At 39.5% G+C, this 25,113-nt stretch overlaps 1 protein-coding gene across 2 annotated transcripts in view; it reads left to right on the top strand.

Annotated features, from left to right (window-relative positions):
- septin8a (septin 8a) overlaps positions 1-25,113 on the top strand; it is a 43,762-nt gene that overhangs the window by 2,476 nt on the left and 16,173 nt on the right. For both annotated transcript variants that reach the window (XM_023286875.3, XM_023286876.3), the window contains exons 2-6: positions 7,835-7,949; positions 8,296-8,491; positions 11,343-11,529; positions 17,077-17,238; positions 18,558-18,654. In XM_023286875.3, coding sequence (XP_023142643.1) covers positions 7,835-7,949; positions 8,296-8,491; positions 11,343-11,529; positions 17,077-17,238; positions 18,558-18,654 — 757 coding nt within the window. The remainder of the gene's footprint in view (positions 1-7,834; positions 7,950-8,295; positions 8,492-11,342; positions 11,530-17,076; positions 17,239-18,557; positions 18,655-25,113) is intronic.

Here is a 25,113-nt window from a genome sequence, read left to right as displayed (position 1 = left end):
CAGCTTTGCTTCTTTAACTTGTGCACATTCTGTCTAAAGGCATATATGTGCTGCAGTTACAGATTTGTTTTGTGAATTCGCTGTAAATGGTAATACAAACACCTTCCAGGGCAGGCAGAAACTTACCATTCCCATGTTGTTCAGGTCAGATTGTAGTTCAAGTTTAGTGACTGTTGTGCAGCTTCTGTGTTGTCAGCTGTATATAGAACATACAGGCCAGAACTGCCTTGAGGCAAGTTTGTCAAACCCAGTAACACAGATGAATAATGACAGCCGAGCTGCTGCCTCTGTTGTGATGAGTCAATATCCAGCTATAGAATAGGACAGAGTTTCTCAAAATGTAGGTGCACTAAGGTTAAAATAACTTTTCAAATCATGTTGGAAAGATTTTGAGACACTAGCATTTGTCCGTGAGTACAAGAAACACAAAATGTAGTCCACGCTAAACAGCTGTTGAACAGGATGAACTGAAAGGTAAAGACAGTCTCATAACCTCCCAAGTTTATTCCTTGTATCACCCAGTGAATCCATCAGCAGTCATTTATCTTGTGGTAAACTGACTCGACAACTGAAAATGCCATAATTTGAATGCCTTATTTGCTTCACATGCATTGTAACAGTAAAAAACAAAAAAGATGCATGCAGTCACACGTGACATTTTTTCCAATTATTATCTTGTCCACATGGCTGTTTGGCCGAGGGTCTATGCAATCTGAATGCTCAAATCAAGTCAGACCTGACTTAACTTTGCCAGCACTGGCAGGGCGGACAACAAAACAGAAAGTAACAGAGAGGCACAGTCATTTATCTGACAGATTACACTTCAGAACGCTGCATCCCCTGCAAATTCAGTTAGTCTGATGTCAGTAAATATCAACAACAAAGCCAGAAATAGAGAAAAATGGGTTAGCTTTCTCTTTTCTCAAGTCACAATTACTTGTGCGTGTGAATTATATAATCAGGCCCTCCTGTTATTTTTCTATTATCAATCAGTGTTAGCAAAATGAAGTGAAAACAGGATATACTGCATCTAAACAAATGGCGTAAAATAATAACTAAGCCTCAGTTCCCAGAGTTTTCTGTGTCAGAGTTTGTTTCCAGAGTTCCACAGATACCTCAGAGTGAGATTTTATTACTTAAAGTGCTCTCTACTGGGATCCACATTTTTTCAAGTGTGCAGTCTGTGATTAAATCAAGTTCGCCTTCTTGATGTTGTCTGTGCCAACAGCATTCAGAAGCACGCATAACTAGACCAGATCTTGAAGCAGGAATGCCTTCATCTTACTTAACATGCATGAAAGCAATAACACGCATGTAGGAGAACACAGCTAACCAGATTCTGGCCTGTTTCAGCACTGATTCATATAGATTTGGACTTGTGGCTGATAAGATACTCAACAGAACTAAATAAATGATTCTTTTTTTATTAGACTTTCTCCCTTTTTCTTCCTCCACCCAGTAATTGTAAGGAAATGGTGTGTTTTTGAACTGCCCTGTAAAGATGAGTGCGCTGTACATCTGTCTCATAAAATGGTTCCTGTCTCCTTTCCCATCTGTCTCACTCTTTTTTTTTTTTTTTTTTTTGTCTTTCCTGTTGGGCATAGATGAGTTGTGAGGCTGAGCAGTAACCAATGTGCATTAGTGTGGGACATGAGGGAAAGCAAGTGTATTTGATAAGATAACTAAAAAAAAAAGCTAGTTTTTATCTGTGTGGTTGTGGATTCCTGATGGCCCACATGCCATCCAAATCTCAACCGTCAACATTTTTTACCATTACTGCATCACTGCCAGCACAAGTAGCTGCAGGAAAACGGCAATGCACAAGGGCAAAATGTGAAGGTGTGGTCAGAGCTGACAATATTGCTGACTCAAATATATGTCTTGTTTGCTACCATAGGATGAGATCTTTTTAACTGTAAGTCATAATGTGAATTAATCCAAAAATCACCATTTCAGATTGCAAAAGTGCTTTCTACAAGTGCAGACATGGAGACAGTTGAAAAGAAATCACACTTCGCTTTCATGAATCTTTGTGTCCGTCGTTGGGCAGGAAGCACCAGTCAGCAGCCACTTTGTCTAAAGTGTGCTGAATGTGTGTGTGGTTTGTCATTGAGGTCGCAGTTATCACGAGATCTCCTCCCCTCACAGATGCTCAGTTGAATCAGACCCATAGTGTATCAAGAGGACCCCAAACTGACATCTGCACTTTCCTAACGTGAAACAGGCTAATGGGATGACTCATCCTTTAATAACTAGCTGAGTACAGTACATGCGAAAATATACTTTCAAGTCATGTTTTCATGAAGTAAATTTTCATATTTTGATGCCAGCCATTTTATTTCAGAGGCCAGAGATGGGAAAATGTTAGTTCAGCTTGAATCCCTGATGTGCACATCTTATTTAGGTTGCAGTTTAAGTCCAAATTCTTCAGTTCAGTGTAAATATAAACCGCAGTCATTGCCGTTAGTGTTATGTAAAGTGTAAAATTCAAATGTAAGAAAACAAAATCAAGTCATTACCAAAAAAATATTTATATGCAGTGTCAAACACAAAACATGCCATTCAGTAAAATAGTAAATTTCATTGCATGAAAGCAACAATACTTTTGCTGGTATGCAATTTTCAACTCATTAAAGTCCAAAACTGGTTTTAAATTACTCAAGACACAACCCAGAGTCAACATCTCTTTATGTAAGACTGCAGTAAACTATTATTAACCTGTCAGTTATTTTCCTTATAAGTTTGTCAGTCAGTTCACTTTAACATGTCAGAATAATAATGGGACATAGCACATCAAACTGTGTCAGGACACAAGGTGATGTTTTCTGATAGTATTTTCTGTTCAGCGAAAACCAAAAATTTGTACAATTTAGAATAATGTTAAAGAGAAACAAAAATCAAAACATCACATTTAAGAAGCAGGAACTGGCAAATGATAGTTTTTCTCTTTCTCTAATTCATTAATTGATGAATTATTTCAGCTCTTATTTGTCAAAAAATCAAAAAGAAAAAAGAAAACACTAGCTTGAAGACACTTGTTGTAGTATACGTGTGGTATGTATACTGGTCTGTTTTTAAAATAAGTCCATATAATATAGATAGAAATAGAAAATGACCACCAAAGCGATCGAAGGAAAAAAATGCCTTTTGAAAATATGGAATACTATCTCCAGTTGACCTGGCCTCTTTAAAGTTTAACATGGACACATGGGGGCTGCACAGTGGCGTAGTGGTTAGCACTTTCGCCTTGCAGCGAGAAGATCCCTGGTTCGCGTCCCGGCTTTCCTGGGATCTTTCTGCATGGAGTTTGCATGTTCTCCCTGTGCATGCGTGGGTTTTCTCCAGGTACTCCGGCTTCCTCCCACAGTCCAAAAAATATGCTGAGGTTAATTGATTACTCTAAATTGCCCGTAGGTGTGAATGTGTGAGTGATTGTTTGTCTTTGTATGTGGCCCTGCGACAGACTGGCGACCTGTCTAGGGTGTCCCCTGCCTTCACCTGAGTCAGCTGGGATAGACTCCAGCACCCCCCGCGACCCTAGTGAGGATTAAGCGGTGTATAGATAATGGATGGATGGATGGACACATGGCATTTAAGGGAAGCTAGTCCTACACAAAGTGCACCTCGAGTCATTGTAAATATTTGAAGCCTTTCCTCAGTATATCCCCCCCACACACACACATAAACATGAGCCACAGCTGTGTGTGCTTCAGTCTGTGAGGTTGCTGCTGCTGTCTATCTGTCAGGTGGACACTCAGTGAGGCAGACACAAGCTGGAAACACAAGTCAAACACAAGTCAGGTGGGGATGCAGGCCAGAGGGCAAGAAGGCAGCAGCAGAGGGAATAGAAAGGCAGCAAGGAGGGGTCTGCAGAGGGAGAGAAGGGCTGAATTTCAGGCCACATCAGGGCCCGGCAAAGAAATGTTTCCGTGGACTGACGGGTGCATGATGGGCTGAGATCTCTGTTTTGGCCTCAGTTTATGTCAGGTTGAATCTGCATCACATAGTTACTGGACCTTTAGGAGAGTTGATGTCACGGCTGATGTCAAAGTGCTGCCAGGGGATTCACTTATTACTGCAGCATCTGAAATGCTTCAGTTACATTTTAAAGCATGATGGCGGTGAATAAATGTGTTTAGAACAGTTGTCTCGATAGGTATTCATCACAATATTCTATTATTTCATAGACTAAGCATTCACAGCTTAACATACTGGCCAACATTCAATGGAAAAAGTTATTCTGTAGAAAGTCATACTACAAGGTTGCATTATATCTTAAAAATACATGTCTTGGTTGATTCATATTTAGTCTAAGAGTTGTGTGTCTGAGTGTGTTGCTAGAATATAAAATTGTACAAACATACCACCTGTTGTTTACATTTTAGGAATTCTTTATGTCTGCTTTCATAGGCCTTTTTTGCAACTGACATTTTGCACAGGTGTCACTTAAAATGAACACTAGCTCTGGTTTATTTACTTACCTGTGGCAGTGTGAGCTAGCAGGCACAATACCAGAGCCCTGAAATGGGGGCAGCTATATGGAAGTCAGCATTATTCATTTATTAATAAATCTTATATACACTTTTCCTTTTCCTTCTGTGACCCTCCAGAGTGCCTCCTGAAATAAAGGCCTGTTCCAGTCCGGCTAGCTACAAACATGCATTGTTGTGAACCAGCCGTTACTGTTTTGTGCCTCATTTCACTTTGAGTCACCTGGGGCCCCTCTTTGCAGCCATTTCCTGCCTGGCCTGGCGATACGATGGCCTGGGAACCGTGTTGTCTCTTCACTCTGGGACAGTTAACCAGAAGCTTTTCATTCCTGTCATACTTTGCGCTGCTGCTCTTCTCTTCTCTTCTCTTCTCTCAGCTAACTTGGGTGGGTGGACAGATGGATGCCTCATAGTTTCCCTAACTGATTTCCTTTGCTGATAGGTGTTGTTATGCTCTTGTCATTCCATGTAAATGTATTTGGAACTCATTGAAGCAGGGTTGTTTCAGGCTTTGTCACACATTGTTGTTGAGATCCAGTTGGTTTTCAGTTTCATAAGATTTTGAAGAATGTATAGTGAACTCCTTCAGTCAATGTGAAAACAAGAAGATAACCAGAAATAGAGATATTAGGTTTCACATACTGTATATACATAAAAAAATAGACTGAATGCAAGCTAAATCTATGTATAATCTTTCAATTCAAAGCACTTTTTGTAAACAGTAACAGCTGTTTCATTTTAATCCAACTTTATGCTTCTACTCTACTACATTTCAAAAGTAAATAAATACTTCTTACCACATTGCATTGTTTACAGCTGAAGGTAGCAGACATTTTGCAAATTAAGGGTTTTCATCCAAAACACACTATCCTCTGTAACATTGTTTATTGCACCAAGTCTGCTTCTTATTATGCTATCAAAACCTGCATTTGAGTTTTAAGTGAAAACATTCAATGCAGTCAGATTTTTCTAACCTGTTTTGCTAAAATCCTAATTTTTCATAAATGCAATGCGGTGACTAAATATGTATGACTGAAAGTGCTTCTTTGACTTACGCTGCATTGTATTGCAGGACTTCTTCTTGCAGAGGAGTGTTCTCACATTGCTGTGTTGCGACTTTTATTATACTAAAGGATCTGAGTACTTCTTCTACCCGTCAGTCCAGTGCACACACTCTCTCTTTCAGTCAGTCAAGTAACTGCTTGGGGAGTTTGTGTCCACGTCTGCATTTCTGTTCTGTCTGATCCTTAAAGATAAAAGTGTTGGTCAGGTCGGCGTGCTCACTTTGCAGCCTTCAGTCACAGCCCCATCTGCTTCTGGTGTCACCCACTCATACACAAAGATTATGTTCTTCTGGCAGCTTCGTCTTGTTCAGTGTAGGAGGTGAACCCAGAATTATCTCAAGTCAGAATCCTTGTTATTTTTCTTAATGTAAGAGTTTCACCGTTGCGGTTTGGTGAGTTTGGAGCATTTCCCACAGAAACAAGGCACATGGTCAAAAAGCTCCTTAAGACTTAAAGCTTGACTTTTGCTATGCTTTTATACCGACCCAGATATGAATTGAATAAGCATGGCAAGCTTCCAGAAGTAAAATTGTGACCTAAAATGTCCATTTTCAAACTTGTAGAGTGAGAAGCATTAATGTCGCTCAACAAGCTCTGAGTTTACAGTGAGTAACAAACAATGAGTGGCCACTGCCTCTTCCCTTTTCTCATCCTGAGTGCTGCAAACATTACATTTATCAGGCAGATGCTTTAGTCCAAAGTTACTTACAATAAGTGCATGGAGACACAGTAACAAGAGCTAGATATCATTTACAAATGGAAACTGAAAGACTGATAGAGAGCTGCAGTGAAAACTTTGAACTGGCGCTTTTTCCTTCTCTCTAGCATCTCACTAAATGTAATCTGTCATCCACACAAGCTTACTGAATGCACAGCTTTTTCCATTTCGATAAACGCATTGTTCCGTAGGGAAACTACAGTAGTTTAAAGGTATTTTCAAGTTTTTAACTGTGGGTGTGCCGCTACCTGGCTTGCCATGACATACATTTCCTTGTTTCGATGAATGTTTTGCTATCTGCATCACATTTTAATACATTTGAAAATATTTCTTAGTTCAACACGTGCTACCGTACGGTAATAAACTCACAATATGCAGCAGGTCAGCTCAGGATTGCCTTGCTCAGCTCATGTCAGATTACTCCAGCTGTGCTACCTGACACATAAGCCCCATCTCTTTTTTCCCCCTTGAAACCTACAGACACACACATTGCTCATCCCTTCATTGTACAATTCAGTCAGGTTTGTAAGTCATCTACTGTGCATTCAGAGCCTGCCTCCACCTCTCAGTTCAGTGTGGTTGGGTTGCGTTCAGCTGAGCTCTGCTCGGCTCTCAGGCTGCCTGTGTTCGGTGACATCAGCCTTCAAGTATGCAGTCCTTCGTGGCTGAGCCAGATGAGATCGGGTGGCCCCATTCATCTCAAGGTGCTGTCTGCTTCCCTCCTCTACAGCTTTTAACACTCATTTTCAGTACAGATCGGTTAAACAAGCCAGATCAAAGGTGAAAATGCTTCCAACCCGATAGTTTTGTCTGCCAGTCTTTGATTTGTTGTCTATCGGGAATCTTTGCACTTTCAGTTCCCGGATGCTCTCCTCTAAATCCACATTGATTAAAAAGTGGTTGTGCACGGCCTCTGTAACAATTTACAGTTACAGTGGTGATTGGATATCATTTTTGGCCTTGCTTACATGTTTTGGCAGCGCTGCTTGTACAGTTCTAAGTGTTTGTATTGGGAAACATGATGATGTAGTGGCTAAATTAACAGAAGTGGTTAGATATCATTTATTCACATTGCTTGTACTACTGTGTCTGTGAAAACTCATTAGCGCTGGAGCAATAGAAAGGAGTAGTTTGATTTATTATTGTGAAGAGCAGCTAAACTTACATCTTGCAACTTTATAAGTAACTTTTACTCCCGGCTGATGACATACATTTTCCATATGTCATCCATAATAAATGGTTGAATGCCATACTTTCCCTGGTTGTGTCTTTTAAAGTACCACTTTTCCCTGTGTAGAAAGGTCTTAAGTTCCTCATGCTTATGAAGGATTATTCTGGAAGCTCATCCTCCAGCAGCCCCTGATTACCCAACTCACAATGTGGTAGAGGGGTTTTACATCTACAGAATGAACAGAGGGTCTTTGATGTTTATTTGCAGAACAATGTGAGTGCTCTGGTGCCTGTGCCATCCAGCTCTTCCTACTCCTGACTAATGTGTTCGCCATGTGTTTTCCTCACATGCACCAAACTTCTAATGGTTTGTTTTGTTGTGTGTCTTTCAGAATGAAGAGAAACGTAACCTAAGTTTGGGCGGCCATGTTGGATTTGACAGCCTCCCTGACCAATTGGTCAGTAAATCAGTCACACAGGGCTTTTGCTTCAACATCCTGTGTGTAGGTGAGTAATAAACACTGTTCGCGTAATGACAAAATGTGATGTATGTTGTGTACAGCCATTCGCACAAACACAATGCTGTAACTACTCAACATTTCTCTAGAGTCCCTTTCTCCCGATCTCTACTTGATTTACTTCCCTCCAAACAACATGTTTAGCTGTAAAAAATAGCGGCATCATGTTGTTTTCCTTGACACGAGAGAAATACACAGGCCTCTGTTGCATTCCTGCAATAAAAACCCGTGTCTAAAAGCTGATGAATTGCTCCCCGGTGACAGAGTAATTTAACTCTCTCTCTCTCCCTCTCTTTCTCCACGTCTCATTCTTCTCTGCCTCCATCCATTCACAGGGGAGACCGGTATCGGAAAATCAACATTAATGAACACACTCTTTAACACCATGTTCGAAAACGAAGAGGCGAGCCATTACCAGAACGGCGTGTATCTGCGGCCGCGAACATACGACCTGCAAGAAAGCAACGTCCACCTCAAACTGACGATTGTAGACACTGTTGGCTTCGGTGATCAGATCAACAAAGAGGATAGGTGAGGATTGACAAATGATAGTAAATGATGTTACGACAGTGATGTGACTAAAGCGCTGAGAGTTTTTAGTAACAATGGTGTTGGGTTGGGTGATATACTGCTGTCTAGAGCCTTTGGGTAAAAGACGATTACGTTTGTTCAAGATTTGAAGATTTTTGGATATATAGGATGCAAATAAATTAAGTAATTACTCTCATTCAGTGTGAAGCAAGTCCTAGTTACAAGTCAGTCACACAATAAAACAAAGAAAAGAATATATCTAAACTAGACTCACCCATGTTTACCTCATTTTTAAGCCTTACTCCTTTACCTTTCCTGACCTGCTAATCACCAGAATGATGCTTACTGATATCAAATCAAGACAAGTAACAGCATGATTCTTGCCAGTGGTGGCATTTATCTGTTTTGAACTATTCTGGCATAAAGTACTTAATGTATTGTTCCATGAGTTCATTTCTCTTCATCTGATACTTGTGAAAAACATACTTCTTTGAGTTTTCCATGTGACTCATCACCGCTGTCACAACAGCATTTCCTGTTAATTTCTATCCAAACCCTACTTTCTGTTTGCAAAGAGACAATGCAATAGTTTTACTGAAATGTTGCCATGGGATACAAATAAGAGAAACAGACAGAAACTAGAATCACTGCAGACTTCTACACATTTTTCTTGTCTCCGTGGGATGGAAATAGCATGAGGTGGGAGAAATATAGAGGAAGTTGTTGATTTTTTTAAATTTATTTTTTTAACATTCAGCTGTGGTATGAAGTGTACTTGTTGTGGCCTAGCCAGCAAGCTGCACTCTCACGCTCTTTGATAGCAGCTTTCTCTGTAGGCCATATAAACCAACATGCTGAAGGACAGACCCTGCAGCGGACTGTAAATGCACACTGAGAGAGCTTCAAAAGGTCAGAGTTGGTGCATTCCACAGAGAAGATTGAAGATAGATGTGAAAGGAGAGGACAGATGACTGTAAACATGGTGCCGGCTGAGGAAATAAGATAGATTTTTGACTTATGTCTCACTCTGAGCTGTAAAATGTCCGTAATGTGGGACATCCTAGTGTTGAGACGTAGACAAGACACCGTAATATTCATGGTTAACCGACAGATTTAGTAAAGATGTCTGTGTTATATGGGGACAGTTGACAAGACTGAAGCCCTCAACTTGAATTTAACATGATAAACTCTGCATTTGTTGCCATAGTTTGCCATCTGTATTGGCACACAGTGTCACAAAATCTGTCCATATATCCCTGAAGCTATGTATTTTCGACTCATCTCGTTTAAGAGTCTTAGAGTTTCTTCTCACTTCTAAATTCAAAAGCAAATATTGACGCTTTTCCTTTTAAACATGAGGATGTGGGTTACATTTCAGGCACTTTGAGGCTCTGTGAGCTAAATGGTCTGCACTTACAAAGCGTTTCTCTACCTCAGCAGTGCTCAAAGCACTTTACAATGGTTCTCATTTACACACTTACACACTGCTAGCGGAAGCAGCTTCTATTTCGGTGTCTTGCCCGAGGACAATCGGAGGGTCTGGGGGTCGAAACGGGGAACTTTCGATTGGCCGACAACCTGCTCGACTGCCTGAGCCACAGCTGCCTGGGCAGCAAATATACAGAGGGTTCGAGGTCTGTGTGACTGAATATGGGTTCAAGATGTATCAGACTTTTGACACTACTTGCAGTTGCTTATAAACACGTTTGCTTGTGAATCTCTCCAGCAACATGACATAAACAATGCAGTTTGTCTGGGAACTACAGCAATGTCTGTTCAATGCCGGCAGAATTGTGGATGGCAAATAAATTTACTGACTTTATCAAACACATATTATCACAAGCAAATTATCATAATTGCAGAGATACATCGTCTGAAAATGACTAGTGGTTTCTTGATATCCAAACTATGACTGTGGGACTTTTATCTGTGGTGAATGATGAACCAGTTAAAAGCAACCTTCATTTCTGGCAGCAGATGTGCTTTATTAAGAATGTGACTGGCTTCTATTGGTCTTGTTGTCACAATTTAAATGAGTTAAAGCTGCAGGCTAAAATATTCTACTTGGCATGAATGAATAACACATATTTAAAGTGTCTCATAACCCACCTAATCAAATTAGTGACTGTTTTGGTGTTAAAAGAAATTCAAGCTATCTTCATTTTAATAAAGTTTTTTTTAAAACGTATATTGACATTTATGATGTAGCAGCTGTGATAAAGTCACAATATAGTAGGAAAGCACTTACATTCTCATTGTTTTGATATTAACACTAGAACTACCACTAGAAGTATGAGGTATGTTAGAGGGAAATTTAATGGAATGCTGTATTACTTTTATGTCATAATTTGAAAAATAATTGTGTCTATCTAATTTTAAAGAATGGAAAATCTTTTTCATTGCAGCAACCCCGATATGTCACTGATAGGTGAATTTTAATAGATTTTGAATATAGGTTCTGGTAACTCTGCCAAATATACTCCAAGAAAATGAGTGGCACTGCTTATAAATGGATCTGATATTTTCCTAGAGTATTGGTCTCCTTTATTCATGCCGGTGATACACAGTGTTGGGCTCCCAAGGCACAGCTCTGAGAGAGAAGACAGCATGTTTTGCAGCCACTGTGATTAGTTTCAACCAGACTTCCATAAGCTGAACAAACTCAAGGCCGAGATCTTGGCTTTGAATCAGATCACACAGTTACAGAAAACATAAGCAGCTCGGTTTATTTCCCCAGCGCCAAGTCCATGTTTCCTTTTAGATTCATTACCAATGCATGAATAAGAAGACAAATATTTTGCTTTTACCACAGACATAAATCCTAACAGTTTCTCTTTTTCTCTCTCCACAGTTACAAGCCCATTGTTGACTACATTGACACTCAGTTTGAAAACTATCTCCAGGAAGAGCTGAAGATCAAACGCTCGCTGTTTAACTACCACGACACCCGGATCCACATCTGCCTTTATTTCATCGCCCCGACAGGACACTCCCTGAAGTCCCTGGACCTCGTCACAATGAAAAAACTGGACAGCAAGGTACACAAAAGTGATACACACACACCTCTGTATGTTTGTTTTGATTTTCCCCTCTGGCAAAACACACACACTCACACACACTAGTCCTTTCCCGTTGTTTGAATAATATTGGTTGCTGTAATCCAACCTCCCTTTCACTGTGACTGGTGTGAATTTCACTGAGACATGGAGATCCCTGATCTGTCTGCCAGGCCGTGGACTCTCTGTCTCCCAAAGCTATAAAGGTAAAAGAAAAATGTTCTAGTGAACAAGCAAGTTTCCCTCTCATCGTGTCGGATTTCTAGAAGAGTTCACACGGCAATCTTTGGGGTCATGCTTGGACTTTAACATCCCTCTATTAACATTTTCTTACCTAAAAGCTAACATATTACATATTGCAAGTGCAAAATATTAGATTTTCTGTGTCAAGAAAGCAAACAAATGACAATATTCAATTTCTTATATATAAAAAAGACAGTTAAATCAAATTATTTAGTCTTGAAATACATCCTCATCATTTCCATCTGAGTTCCAGTTTGACATATTTGCAGTTTACATGTTTACAGGTCAACGCACAGCTTCATACCAGTCAATAGTCACACTCAAACACACATTGATTTGTGGGTTTTTCATTGTGCTTGTGCCAGTATTGCAACACAGATTATTGGCTGGTTCATGTGTGTTTTGCCATGCATCCGATAAGTGCAGCCCACTGCGGATACAATTACTAGTGTTGCCTCACTTAGATAACTGGTTGAAAAAAATCTCATCACAACAGCACTTGGAGCGTGAAAAAAGGAGTATGACTTGTAGTGGGAAAGTCAAAAAGAGCCAACAAGTCAACTTTTAGGTCAAAGTTGGAGCCGTGTTGGATTTACAATTTTACTATTTATATACAAGTAGATAATGAGTGAAATTTTCTGGAGTTTTTTGTGATTTATGTTGCTACTTATGCGTCTGACCAATTTCAGTTCTTTGCAATACAACAAAATATGTAGGTGATTATTTTAAGCAAAGGATTTCTGAATGTTTTAGAGTAGTAACACAAATAATATGCCAGGTTTTCATCCTAAATCATGGTTTCAGGGAATTTCAGAAAGGGAGGAGATCCTTGAAACATTTTAAAGCATATATTCACAAAGCCCAGAGGAGAAAGACTGACAAAAAGAGGCAGTTAAAATCCCGATGCAAAGATTTGTGTCTTCTACTCTGTATGAGCTTGTTTAACCTTAAGGGCAATAAGGAGAGAAAAAGACGCTCAGGATTTTATTGACTATTATATGCTGCGAAAGTGTGAAATATTTTGTGGTTCAGCAAACATCCACATTTCATTCTGTCTTTGGCTTTGACATCTGTAAGCACCTAAACTGAGAAAGCTTCATGTGGATGACAAAAAGCTGTTGTTGTGTATTTTTGTGTGCACATTTGTATGACTTTACAACAAGTCACAGTATTAAAAGGTTCACTATCCAAATTTTGTTACATCATTCAGTCTGACCTAAAGCATTTCAAACCTGAGGGGTTTTATTTACAGCCTCCACAGTATTCCAGTGTATATAAAACAATTGATAGCACTGCTGTAAACATGACAAAGTGTCAGCTACAGCCCTGTTTGTTTCCATTGATGCAATGATAATATATCCAGAAGAAAACAGATGGTCAGCTTGTGACCGAAACCTGCTGACTTACCTCTGCCAACTATCAACGCATGGCTGCACATTTCTGCCAAATGTCTCCTGATACTATTCAGAAGAATGACTGCTCAGCCAAATGTCACTCTTAAGGGACAGTTAATAGTTTTATGAGAAGAAAAATGAATACACTATGACTCTTCCGAACTAGATTTAGTGTTTCACATACACACATTTGATTTCATATTTCACAAATAACAAAAAAAAACCCATTGTGTTTTGTTTAAATATTTTCATTGCTATTTAATGTTTTCTTTCTGATGCTTAAATTTGCCACAATTTATGCTATTTGTTATGGTTAATGATTCCTACAAGGAAACCAGAATGCTGTTTTGACCTTAGAGGAAACCTACACAAGCGTCAGTAAGGATAGAGATCCAAATTCAGGACTTTTCTTGCAGTGAGACGAAGGTGCTGACTGCTGAGCCTCTGTGCTGTCTTTACCAGCCAACAGAGTGATCAAAACCTGGCACGCTACGTTTGCCAACTGTCTTCCTGACACCATCCAAACCACCACAGCGAACACAGCCAAGTCTCTGTACCCCTGCTTTAAACAAAGACATGGTAACTTACCTGAGCTAAATATAGTATCTCTATAGCTTCACATGAACCACATCAAAGCTGTTAACATGAGATGGATGTTTGGTATCTTTTAGCAGCTAATGCACCACACTCCCAGTAATATGAGTGAAAGAAAAGCAGCTTACCACAGCTAAACCTCCCTGCAGTTTTATGAGCCACTTTCTTTTCTTTTGTGAACCTCCAGTGTGGCTACCAAGGACGTTTTAGTTACTCACAAACGTCTTTCAGTTGCCCAGCATCAGAAAGTGCTTCAAGTGTTAAATAACAGCAATGTTGGCAGACACTTTTATTGATAATGATTTACAGTGTTGTGAGTGCAACAATGGACTAGCCTGAGTGGGTGGTCATGGTGAGTACCACTCTGACCTCAGTGGCTCCGTCCCAGCAATCTTTCCACAATGTGCAATATGGCCGCTGTTTTATCTGAAAGCAAGCCAGTGATGAGTGACCACAGCGTGGCTGCAACACTGTTTTGTTTTACAGAACAAATGGGCTTCATGCAGTGGTCTCTTTCTAGACAGACTTGCAGACAGTATTGGCAGCAGTTGCAAACTTAGAAAGAATCGACATCTAGTAGTTTTCGCTCTTATTTTAATTTCTGGGCCATCTATGTTTGCAGGGTTACCACAGAAATTACCTGCTTTGCTTCCACCAGACAAGGCAAAGGCCCAGCCAATTTACAAATAAATTTGTGCTTTCATGATGAGTTATTTTCAATTCAATGAGTCATTTCATTGTACTGTCTATTTTTCAACTAACTGATTCCGTCTGGCCTTTCAAATGCCAAAAATAATTAAAAATGAACGTCATAAGTTTCCAGACACCAAAGTGGCAGCTTCAGTTTTTTGTTTAATCTCACTTTCAGTCCACAACCAAAATCTGTGCAGATATACAGCTGAGAAGTTCAGCCAATGTTCGCATTTGAAAGCGAAAAATGAAAATGATTATCAAATTGATGGTGATTAATTTATGACAATCAATTACTCAACTTATTGTTTCGTACTGTAATTAATCAAACAAGTGTTACATTCTGTTTGTCATGCATATATTTCATTGAGACTCATTTAATGGGAGCTAAAATACCATCCACAGTCACATTTTTGCTTTCTGTGCAGTTCTAGTTATGTCAGAAAGTAGTATTGTAAATATCAAGTTTTATCTGGAAACCAAAGATAAATGAACAGAGCTGTCTTTTCTGCCAGATCGCCCTGTCACAGGAAAAACTAGGGAAATGGACCAGAAACAGCCTTTCCCTCAGTCTGTAGATTTTGCTGTCAAACCCAGACAATGGTGTTTTTCTTGTAAATGGGGTACAAATCACCCCTCCTTACAGATGATGGTTGAAGGCCCAGCAGAGGGAATGTGACTTTTGGTGGACGAAGGCAGGAAAAGAGATAAGAGTCTGAAAGAGGCCTGCTTTATTTTAAATCAAGACTTATTTTTTTTGAATGGGAGGAAATTATTACCCTTTAATTATCAGATATTTGGATGTAGATTATTCAGTTTGCTGCGGCCATTTGGCAAATAAGGATTGATATTTCCTGCTAACCTTTAAAATGTCCCACAGTTTGCACTACAATCAGTCATGTCATTTGAGTCATATGATATTTTCCTTCTTGCTCTTTCTGTTTCTGGTTTAGATTGTTTGGCCAGTTTGCCACAGATCAGAGATTTTCAAAGTGAAGTTGAGTTGAAGGGGAGGCACGGAGGGGACAGTTACATGTCGATGTTCTGTAACAATAGGGGGTTAGTTGTTCCAGTTTGGCCTAGTTACCAACAAGACCAGCATATGGAGCTGCTTTAAAACCCGTGCTGCCTGATTACTGCAATTTGCTGACCTAAGACGTAATGCATGTATTTTTAGATTTAATGTGACTTTACACTCTCCAAGGATATCATTATCCATAAATGACCATAAACCAGCTTAGAAGTCAGAGAAAAAAGACTCTAGAAATTGCCAGAGAATCATCATATTTTTAACTTTTTTGGAATCAGTAATCCAGTAACTGCTGTGGGCACATTACTGTTACCACTGCAAATTGGATATCCCAGCAGTTACTCTGGTGTACTTTTAATGGTGGCAATTATTAAGTAAATATAGGTTAAAAAAGCTAAGTAAGTGACACCATAGCACCATTGTACTTCCTGTTTACTTTCACCAAAGTCTCCACATTATGAGAATGTTAATTCTGAAAATTTAGCTGAGCAGCTAATTGTTCCCCGCAGTACTCTATAAATATTTAGAGGCTCAGTATGGTTTTTATATCTACTGAACACGTTCACATATATATTTGTCGTAAGATTAAAGCATACAGTGCCACAAATATCAAGCTGTTTTTTTGCAGTGATTATCTTACATGTGAACTGCTTTAATGTGGCTACAGCTGGTGTTCCCAGTTGTTCAGAACAAACACCAGGAACTATTTGGGACTGCTCTTTGGTCAGCTGGGAAAACCCAGTTGTGGGAAGGGAACAAATATGACTGTCCCCTCCTTCCTCAATGACCATTAAGTTCCATCTGCTTCAGTGGCCATACAAGGCTGCTGGATAGCGATTAGTGAACATGGTTTCTTAAATAAGGGTTAAAGCATGATAGTGGCTGCCCTGCTGCAAATTAATGATCCAGTAAAGTATGATGAGGTTGTAATTTGACTCCTAACAAGCTCTGGCTCTTTGCTCAGAGGCACATTGTGGAATTGATGATTGAAACTGTGGGAGTCCACCGCATCTTCCCAGTTGGTGATTTGGGTAATGCAGTCGTACGGAGGAATGTAGATGAACGGTGTTTATTTCTGCACATATGCTGGTGATTGTAAATGGAGCTTAGTTTGTTTTCATAATCGCTCTTTGTTTAATGTATCTGTTGGGACTGAGCTTCATCAGCGTTCAGTTTTCCTGCGTATTGTCTTGTATGCTTCCACAACCATTTATAACTTCAGTGTGTTTAATCGAGCTTTTTTACAGTGTTTGTTCATGAAGTACTAATGAAAAGAAGTCAACTGAGCAATCTGTAATTCACTAGAAACATTTCATAGATTCCTTTAGCATCTTCCTATCTTACTCCTCTGAGCTTAACAGATACGTTTTGTTCTGTCAGAAGTGATCATCATTAGGCAAGAAGATGCATGTCAGACCAGACCATTACATAATGAATTCTGTAATGCACAACACAAGCAGCTTTCAGTACAAGAATGCATCAGCATTTTTGGCAGACTCAACTGTAAAACCAAGAACACTGCGATGCTCCACATATTTAACCCCACTACTTGCATTTCTTTCTCACCGTTTTCCTTAGGTCAACATAATTCCCATCATTGCCAAAGCGGACACAATCTCCAAGAGCGAGCTCCATAAATTCAAAATAAAGATTATGAGTGAGCTGGTGAGCAACGGCGTCCAGATCTATCAGTTCCCTACAGATGATGAAGCTGTGAGCGAGATCAATGCTTCCATGAACGTAAGTCACTAGTATTCTCATTCACTTACTGTAGATGCTAACATATGCCTAAACTGATGTTGGTGTTGACATGTTGGGGAAAAAAAAGGCTGTGATACTTATTTTAGTATTGTAGGGTTAAATATCTGCGTGCCTGTTGACTGTGCATTTTTAGCACCACATGTGTTACACATCTGGTAACGGCAGCATATGATGATGTTTGCTTTAAACATACGCTGAAAATGAATGCTTTTTTCATGTAGATACTTTGAAATCCCACAAATCTAGGACTGTTTACTTGAAAAAATCAAAAAAAAAAAGTGCAGATACTTGATTCCCTTCAGCCTGCGCTTGCACTTGTAGTTTATATACCCATTAAACATAGTTTTATGCTTAACATATGTCCCATTACTTCTTACCTTATAAGAAGTGTCTGAACTTGATAACAGCACAAACTTTCCTTTGACAGGCTTTGTCAATTTGCTTATATATTTTCCTTATCTCAAAAAAAGTTCATTTGTACTTTACAAATTCTGCATGCTGCAATATAAATAAACATAAACTAGTGACTTTTGTGCAGGCACAAATGCATTTTCCTCTAAAAATGATATTACTGATGATATATTCAGTGTTCAGACACACACCCACACACGTAAAAATGCCCAAGTGGTAAATTGTCTTTGGATAAATAAGACTGCATTTGGTTCTCTGAGGCACTGTCCTTGTACAGTATCCCGCTCTATTCATAGTCAGTTACATCAGCGCCCACACTCACCAGCTTGTTCCTCTGTGCTGCAACCCGCCAGCTGCTTTCAACTCACCATCTAATTTTTGAGGTAGCGTGTTGGGCAATGTTTCCCCTATGATGCCCCACTGTTGGTCTTAACGAGGCGTAGGCGCTCTGAGAGCAATAATAAAGTGTGTGTGTGTGTGTGTGTTTAATCACTTAAATAAAATGGGCTTCTCAGCCCCAACTGAGCCACATGTTAAACTTAAAACAGACCTCTGGTGTAGCTCGTATATAAACATGGTTACACTCCGCTCTGGTGTGGTCTGGTTGTGAAAGATAAGAGAGTCGGCAAACAAATTGAAACAAGTTTAAATTGTTACTCTTTTTGTTTCGTTTTTATTAAGTTCTACACAACAAGCTAGTGAAAATTTACTTGCAAAACAGTTACTGCGCTGTGACGTATATTGGCACGAAGTAAACAGGAAAGCAGCTCTCTAAGAAAGTGTAATCCAGAGGATGGATAAAGCCAGGAATGAGGCCCCTGGTTATCGCTCTGATTACAACTGAAACTCTTGCACTTTTTAACGCTCTAACCGCTTTTTCTGTGCAGGCTCATCTGCCATTTGCTGTGGTTGGGAGCGTGGAAGAGGTCAAAGTGGGGAACAAAACAGTGAGGGCCAGACAGTACCCCTGGGGTGTTGTGCAAGGTGAGAACGGTTCACAAGAAAGTCAATCACAATGTGTCTGTTTGTGTTTCACAAGCCAACGTTACCTTAAGGGGACAGTTGTGGTTTAACTCCAATCTCCAGGCTGCTACAGAATTAATACATGGACAGAGCGACAAGTCAAAGGGCTAAAGTGGATTATTATCATAGCACAATTTCATTAACAAATCTCAAAAGTTAGTTGGCAGAGAAAAAATAGCTTGCACATAGAGAAAAAGAGCCAATATAATGAGTTAATTCCATTGTGTGGCGTTTAATTATCACTCTACCGCCTCATCGTAGTCACTAACTTTAAAGAAGCTGTTAAGTCATGACTTCTCTTGTCTGTCATGAAGCAACGAAGAGGTCTTGAACTGTAGTTTCCTGTAGTTGTGCCACTAGGAGGTGACACGTTTGACAGCTTAAAACCTTTAGCGAGTTAAAAATAGTTTGTATGCTAACTAGTTTCTGACATCCTTAAAGGTGACAATGCTGGCTACTTCATATGCACACTGACTGTTTAATGTGAGATATTTGCACTTAAATACTTCTCAGACAGCCAAGGCACTGTGTCAGTACTTGACCCGTCTTTATATTGCCATTGTATGGGTTTGCATTCATAGTGGTTGTTTTTTCTGAAAGTGTCTAAAAGTGGATACAGTTGTGTTTTGGTGTTCATGCGGATGTCCTGCCTAACTGAGAGGCATCCGAAGAACCCAAAAACTACAGCTACAGTAATGATCCATTGCAAAAAAAAATCTGCAACTATTTTGATATTTTTTTTTACAAAAATGTCACACTTGCTAAGTTTTCCTTTATATATATCATCACAAATGAATTATCTTTGTCAGTCAAAACACATCATTACATTCATCAATAAGTAAAAGCAATGTAGGAACTGGTGTAATGGACAGGCCTGTTGTTTGGAGGGTACTTTGCTCAACAGCCCAGTGTCTGTCAGTATCCTTGATGAAAGATGTTCCCTGGTCATGGTGGAGTGACGAGTGCATCTGACAGTTTGCTTATTTATTTATACCCGCCCTGTTAATGCAGCATGCCCTCCGCAGATGAAAGCGTGACTTCATGCAGAGTGACATTGAAATAAAGGACGAGTGGGTGAAGATTGTTTTGCAGAGCTGCCAGTGTTTGTCTGAGTGCACTTGTGATATGTATATTGTTATTGTTGTCCTTTCTTTATGCACCATATATTCCAGTATGTGCACAGCATGCTCGTAGGGCTGTAAGTTGACTTGCATGCATTGCCCATGGAGATGTCACCTCTTGTCTTGTGTGTGGTTTCTTGGGAATTTTGTTTCCCACAGATCATTCCTCTGTGGTTGTCAATGATGGTAAACAGTTTAATTTAATAATGTCACACAGGGCTGTGCTGTGAGAATATTACCACTCACATGGGAGTTATCCTGTCAGAGAGCTGCCTTTCTCTCTCTCCCCCACCCTCCCTCCCTTCATTCTTTCCTCCCTCCCTTCATTCTTTCCTCCCTCCATCCCTCCCTTCTTCCTTCCTCTTTGGTTTATTGCTCTCTTGCTCGCACTCTATTCCTTTCCTCTCGCTGTTATCCACTGACCACTCTCATTCCCCAACCCTCAGAGGACTCTCTTTGGTTATTTATAAAGCCTGCTGTGTGTGTGTCTCCTGGGGGACAGACTCCTCTGGACTCCGTCAGTCTCTATGAGGCTACAGTCCTGTCTAGTAAAAGACAGATTAGTGCTGTCCAGAAGAAAACTTATCTCAGCTTTACTCTGAGCACATGTCTTTGGGTTTTTCCCCACATCATAACAGATGTTTCTCATATGTTATCAGTCTCCACCAGCAGTTAACAGGTGGCTACTAAAAAAGAGTTTAGATGAGAATGCTCCTAAATACACAGGGGTCACAGAAACAATGAGTAGAAAATAGGTAATAAACACATATGTCTACTTTCAATTAAATGACTGTGGTAAAAATGTGTTGTGTAATTTTATTGCTTTCTGTAGTCACCCATAGGTGGAGGTGCATAAAGAGATAATGCAGTCTAATATGTCCTTATATCTGTTCATATTTGCATTATACTGTGTTATAAATACTTTATCAAATATTTATATTAGAGCCGGATCAGTACTTAATTTTTGCCAGCAACATATTGTACTAACTAGTTTGCAGTTTACCGTGAAGACACCTCCTTACTCTGCACCAACACTGCTGATATTGATATGTACTCTACTACTCTACTGCTGCGGACAGTGTTGAAGAAAATAAGAAGAAAATAGGAAGTGAGCACATTCTGCTGGACAAAGTGTGTGTTGACATGAATTCTAAATTATGAATAAAAAAAAATTAACCCGCATATCAGATGACATATATACTGATACTGACATATCTTTGATAGGCCAATACTGGCCCTTAATTCCGGCCACTTGTTACATCAGTCGGCATCTAATCTGTTTATAAAAGTTGAATAGGGTTTCCCCAGTGGAAAAATAGAAAATGTAGCTTACTGTACATTTGTAATTTTTCTCAAATGGTGAAGCTTTGTTTACCCCAGTCATGTAGGTAAACTTCGGAGTAAAGCAGAGCCATCTCTAAAATTATGATTATTCGCTTGGATAAGGCTGCTGTATTATTCATAGTAAACAACTAAGGGTATGCCGTACGGGGAAAAATCATGTAAGATCCAAAAGTCCATATGCATCTTTATTTTTTGTTCTTCTGTTTCGTTGTTTTCTGCATCTAACTATCTTATCTATCATCTATCTCTGGCTCACAACAAAAGTGTGGACTGATGAGATCTAATAAAAGAAAACTACTCCCCTTTTTAGACAGGCCTGTTTCCACGCTGATGGTGCATCGGAGACACAACACACTGTTACAGTATCTGAAGACACATTCAGAGGAGGACAGAAGTCTCTGTGTTGTACAAAAGTCGCTGACTGAAAGGAGGGTCTCTGTCAGTGGAAACAGTTTGTGGTTGCCAGATGTCATATAGATGGGTTATGGTAACCTCTTGAGGAGTCATGAGAAATTTCCATTGACTTGAAGAAAGACAGAGGAAGGACTGTCTACTGACAAAAGGAGTAATTGAAGAGGGGCTCAGTGTGTCTGTGTTTATCTTCCCTCTGGATCTTATTGCTCTGTTATCTGTGAACTCCAGACATCTGTGACATATAGCAGACCCCTGGTGTTTCTTCTCTGCAGGCTTTTGTGTGTTTGTTCCACTGTGCACACATGTTGCAGTAGGTGCTTGTATGTGAACATGAATGTCAGGCAGCACTGACTTTGCATTTGATTCTCAGTTGTTTTCATTTTGGGAAGTAAATTTAGGCTGGTTCTTGTGGTTGGAATAAAGCAGAGGATTAAAAAACATGTTTCTGTTATCAATATTGCAAATACACCCCCCCCAAAATCACATAAAAACAAGGTCTTGAGTATGTTTAGACATTACATCTCAGGATTTTTTTTTCATGCATATCAAAACATCAATTTGTTTTGTTAGTTTTTTGCTTTTATTTGATTACTGTTACTAATACAATTGTATTTTATTCAGTTATGTAATAACATGTTGGCATAATTTCACTGAGAGCAGCTAAATGATGATATTGAATGAATGCTCAGCCATAGGTTGGGTTATTAATCAGCGTACTTGTCAACTAATGAGAACCCATCTGTCATCCGTGCGTCCTCTGTAATTATAGGATAGATGAATGTGTCCTCAGCAGCTTTGTGCATGAGTAAAAACCAAGGGCAGGCAGAGAATAAACCATGACCCTCAGGGACACTCCATCATCCATACACTGTACAAGGGCAATGAGAGTAAACTGGAGAGTAAAAGGTTTTAGGAGTTCATGCTCCAAAGGTCTGCATGGATTAAGACAGACCAACCATAGAAATGACTACTAACTAATGTGAAATAGTCACTTCTTTATGACATATCTTCTGTATATTTTGCTAAAATCTTAGACAAAACTACCAGATTTAATAACACTATATACAACATAGCTTTAGAGTGACTGTTTTTATTGTTTTATGTAATTGTATTTGTAAAGTATGCCTTAGCCTTATCAAACATACAGGAGCAGATGATCAGCTTGAGGACAAATGGTTCATTTTGATGTTCAGTGAGTCAACATGCTATTTGCGGTCTCTATATTAATTTATGTTTGATAACTGTACATTTATTGTCAGCCATGTCTCTGTTCTCCTCTGCTTGTATGTTTGTGTTTTCATGTGAGTGCGTGTGTCTGTTTGTCAGTAGAGCTCTGTGTTCAGATATCTTAAGGGCTCAATGCTGCAGTCAGTCAGAGAATTGGCCTTCATTCAGCCCTCAGCAGGGGTCCAGTACAGAGAGACTATTAGATGCCAAATGAACAGGCAATTTCAGTAGCCTGGATGCAGCCCCAAAGATCTGTTCGTTTCTTTTTTTAAACTCCTGTTCTTCCACTAATGATGTGTGTGGTTAACCACCAGATTTGAGCAAAAAAATATGAGTTGCTGATTCATACAGCTGCATCACCACTACTGTTTTACATTTTTTAAAATTCATTTTGGCCTTCAAAACTGTTAAAGTAAAGAAGGGCGAGTTAGTGGTTATTCACTTGTGTTTTTGTTCCAGTCTAATAAGGGCACAGGCTTATGTTTTGTTTAGTTTTTTTTTCTTTTGGCCGAGATGTTCGGGTCCTCCAGACACTGTCACTGTTGTGTTGCATTTTTGTTATGCGACACTGGTTCGCTATCATGCACTGCAGGCGTTTTCCCATTATTTTCCATCATGGAGAGCTAAAGGCTGCGCTAATTGGTCCTTTTGAATGTCACTGTTGTTGTCTTTACATTCTCAAAGCTCACAGCTTGTGGTGGTATTTAAACACAACATACATTCCATGACCTGCTGCTGCTATGCTGGGATTCATGGCAGTACCTGAGAGGCCACGTGCCTTCGTTCTGCACGTGGCCTTGGCCAGCACACACACCAGATGTAGGACAACTGAAGTCATCTTTGGAGCATCTACCTGAGTTTTGCCAACAGGTTGATGACATTAGCTTCCAACACATCTGTCTTACTGAGTCAGTCTTTTATAGTGCCTTTGTGGTTTTGTAGTTTTTCCAACATTAGTCGACTAATGTATCAAGTTATGCTCTGGACCACAGCTGCTCTTTGTGGTGCTTCATATGATTATTACTTTGCAGAAGTTTGGCTATAATTTGAAAATTGTGGGTGATAGAGCAACAAATAACTAGCAGTTTTCCAAGTTTCCATTTAGACTCTGAAGGTATTATCAAGGAAAATGAAGGAGTGATATTTTTTTTTCCTGATGAGAATGCTGTTGAATACAAGCCTGCAGAAACAATCCTGGCTACACACGTTTTGAAAAGTCCTAAAAAGCAGCATTTAGTTTCCTTAAAAACAACAAAAAAGGAATGAGAAGGTATTTAATATGTTCTATTGCCTGCCATAAGTGGTAATGTTATTTCTAAGTATTTATTTTTTGGATTATTGTTGGGCTTTTAATCCTTCTTTGTGGGTTTTCACTTGGCAACAATAAACCTGTGGCAAAAAAAGGCTTAAATGGATGTATTGCTTTTTATTGGTTGGTTTGGATCATGAAACAAGTATTACGTTTTATATGTGCTATTGAAAAGGTCCTAAAAAGTCTTCACTTTAACTTTGTGGACACTATGACTGACTATTTGCTATTTGTGCATTAAGATATCATTATCCCGTTTTTTTAAATCCAGCATAGAAACAGATTCACTGTACAGACGATTTCAGTCCATGTCAGGTTTTTCTTCCTTTACTGACCTTAGCTCTGGTGTTAATTTGAAAAGGAAAAAAAACTTTGTAATTTCCGGAACATTTTCTGGTGATGGACTAAAGTGACCTACCGGTAAAGGCTTGAAGAGAATGAGAATGACGCCCAGGGCAAACCCTCCCACCCACCCGCTGTCAGTCTGTCAGGCAGGAAACACTTCCTGCCCTTTCCCCACCATGAAGTCATTTAACTGTGACACTCACTCAGACATGAAACTTTAGTGAAGCTGGTAAGAGTTCACTCTAGTTGACAAACTGAACATGAAAAATGTAAAAAATACAGTGGATTTAAAAAGCAATGGATTGTGTTTAATCACAGAGAGTAGTATTTATATTTGTATGCAAAAGTCAACTGCTAAGGCTCTGGTGTATTCTGTGCAGACTGCTTCACATTCCTGTCGAGATGTGATATGATTTCCTGCTTTTAAGATAAAGGGAGGGTTAACAGCATGACAGATGGAGTGTTAGAATAAGTTAAAAGTAGGGACAGTGACAGCCAAGCACCCAGTGGCGGCGAGAAGCAAAGACTGAATTTTGGAACGAGACATGACTGCACATTTCTGAGTCTAACACGCTCATTAGAACAATGAAAACCAATTTTTCAACACCTATGCTGTCCATTATGGCAAAGTAATTAAGACAATCGCCTGGATAGGCATTG

Source organism: Amphiprion ocellaris, chromosome 14, assembly GCF_022539595.1.
Source record: "Amphiprion ocellaris isolate individual 3 ecotype Okinawa chromosome 14, ASM2253959v1, whole genome shotgun sequence".
NCBI classification, from domain to species: domain Eukaryota; kingdom Metazoa; phylum Chordata; class Actinopteri; family Pomacentridae; genus Amphiprion; species Amphiprion ocellaris.
The sequence above is the reverse complement of the archived record's forward strand: the minus strand, read 5'-3'. Positions and strand labels throughout refer to the sequence as shown.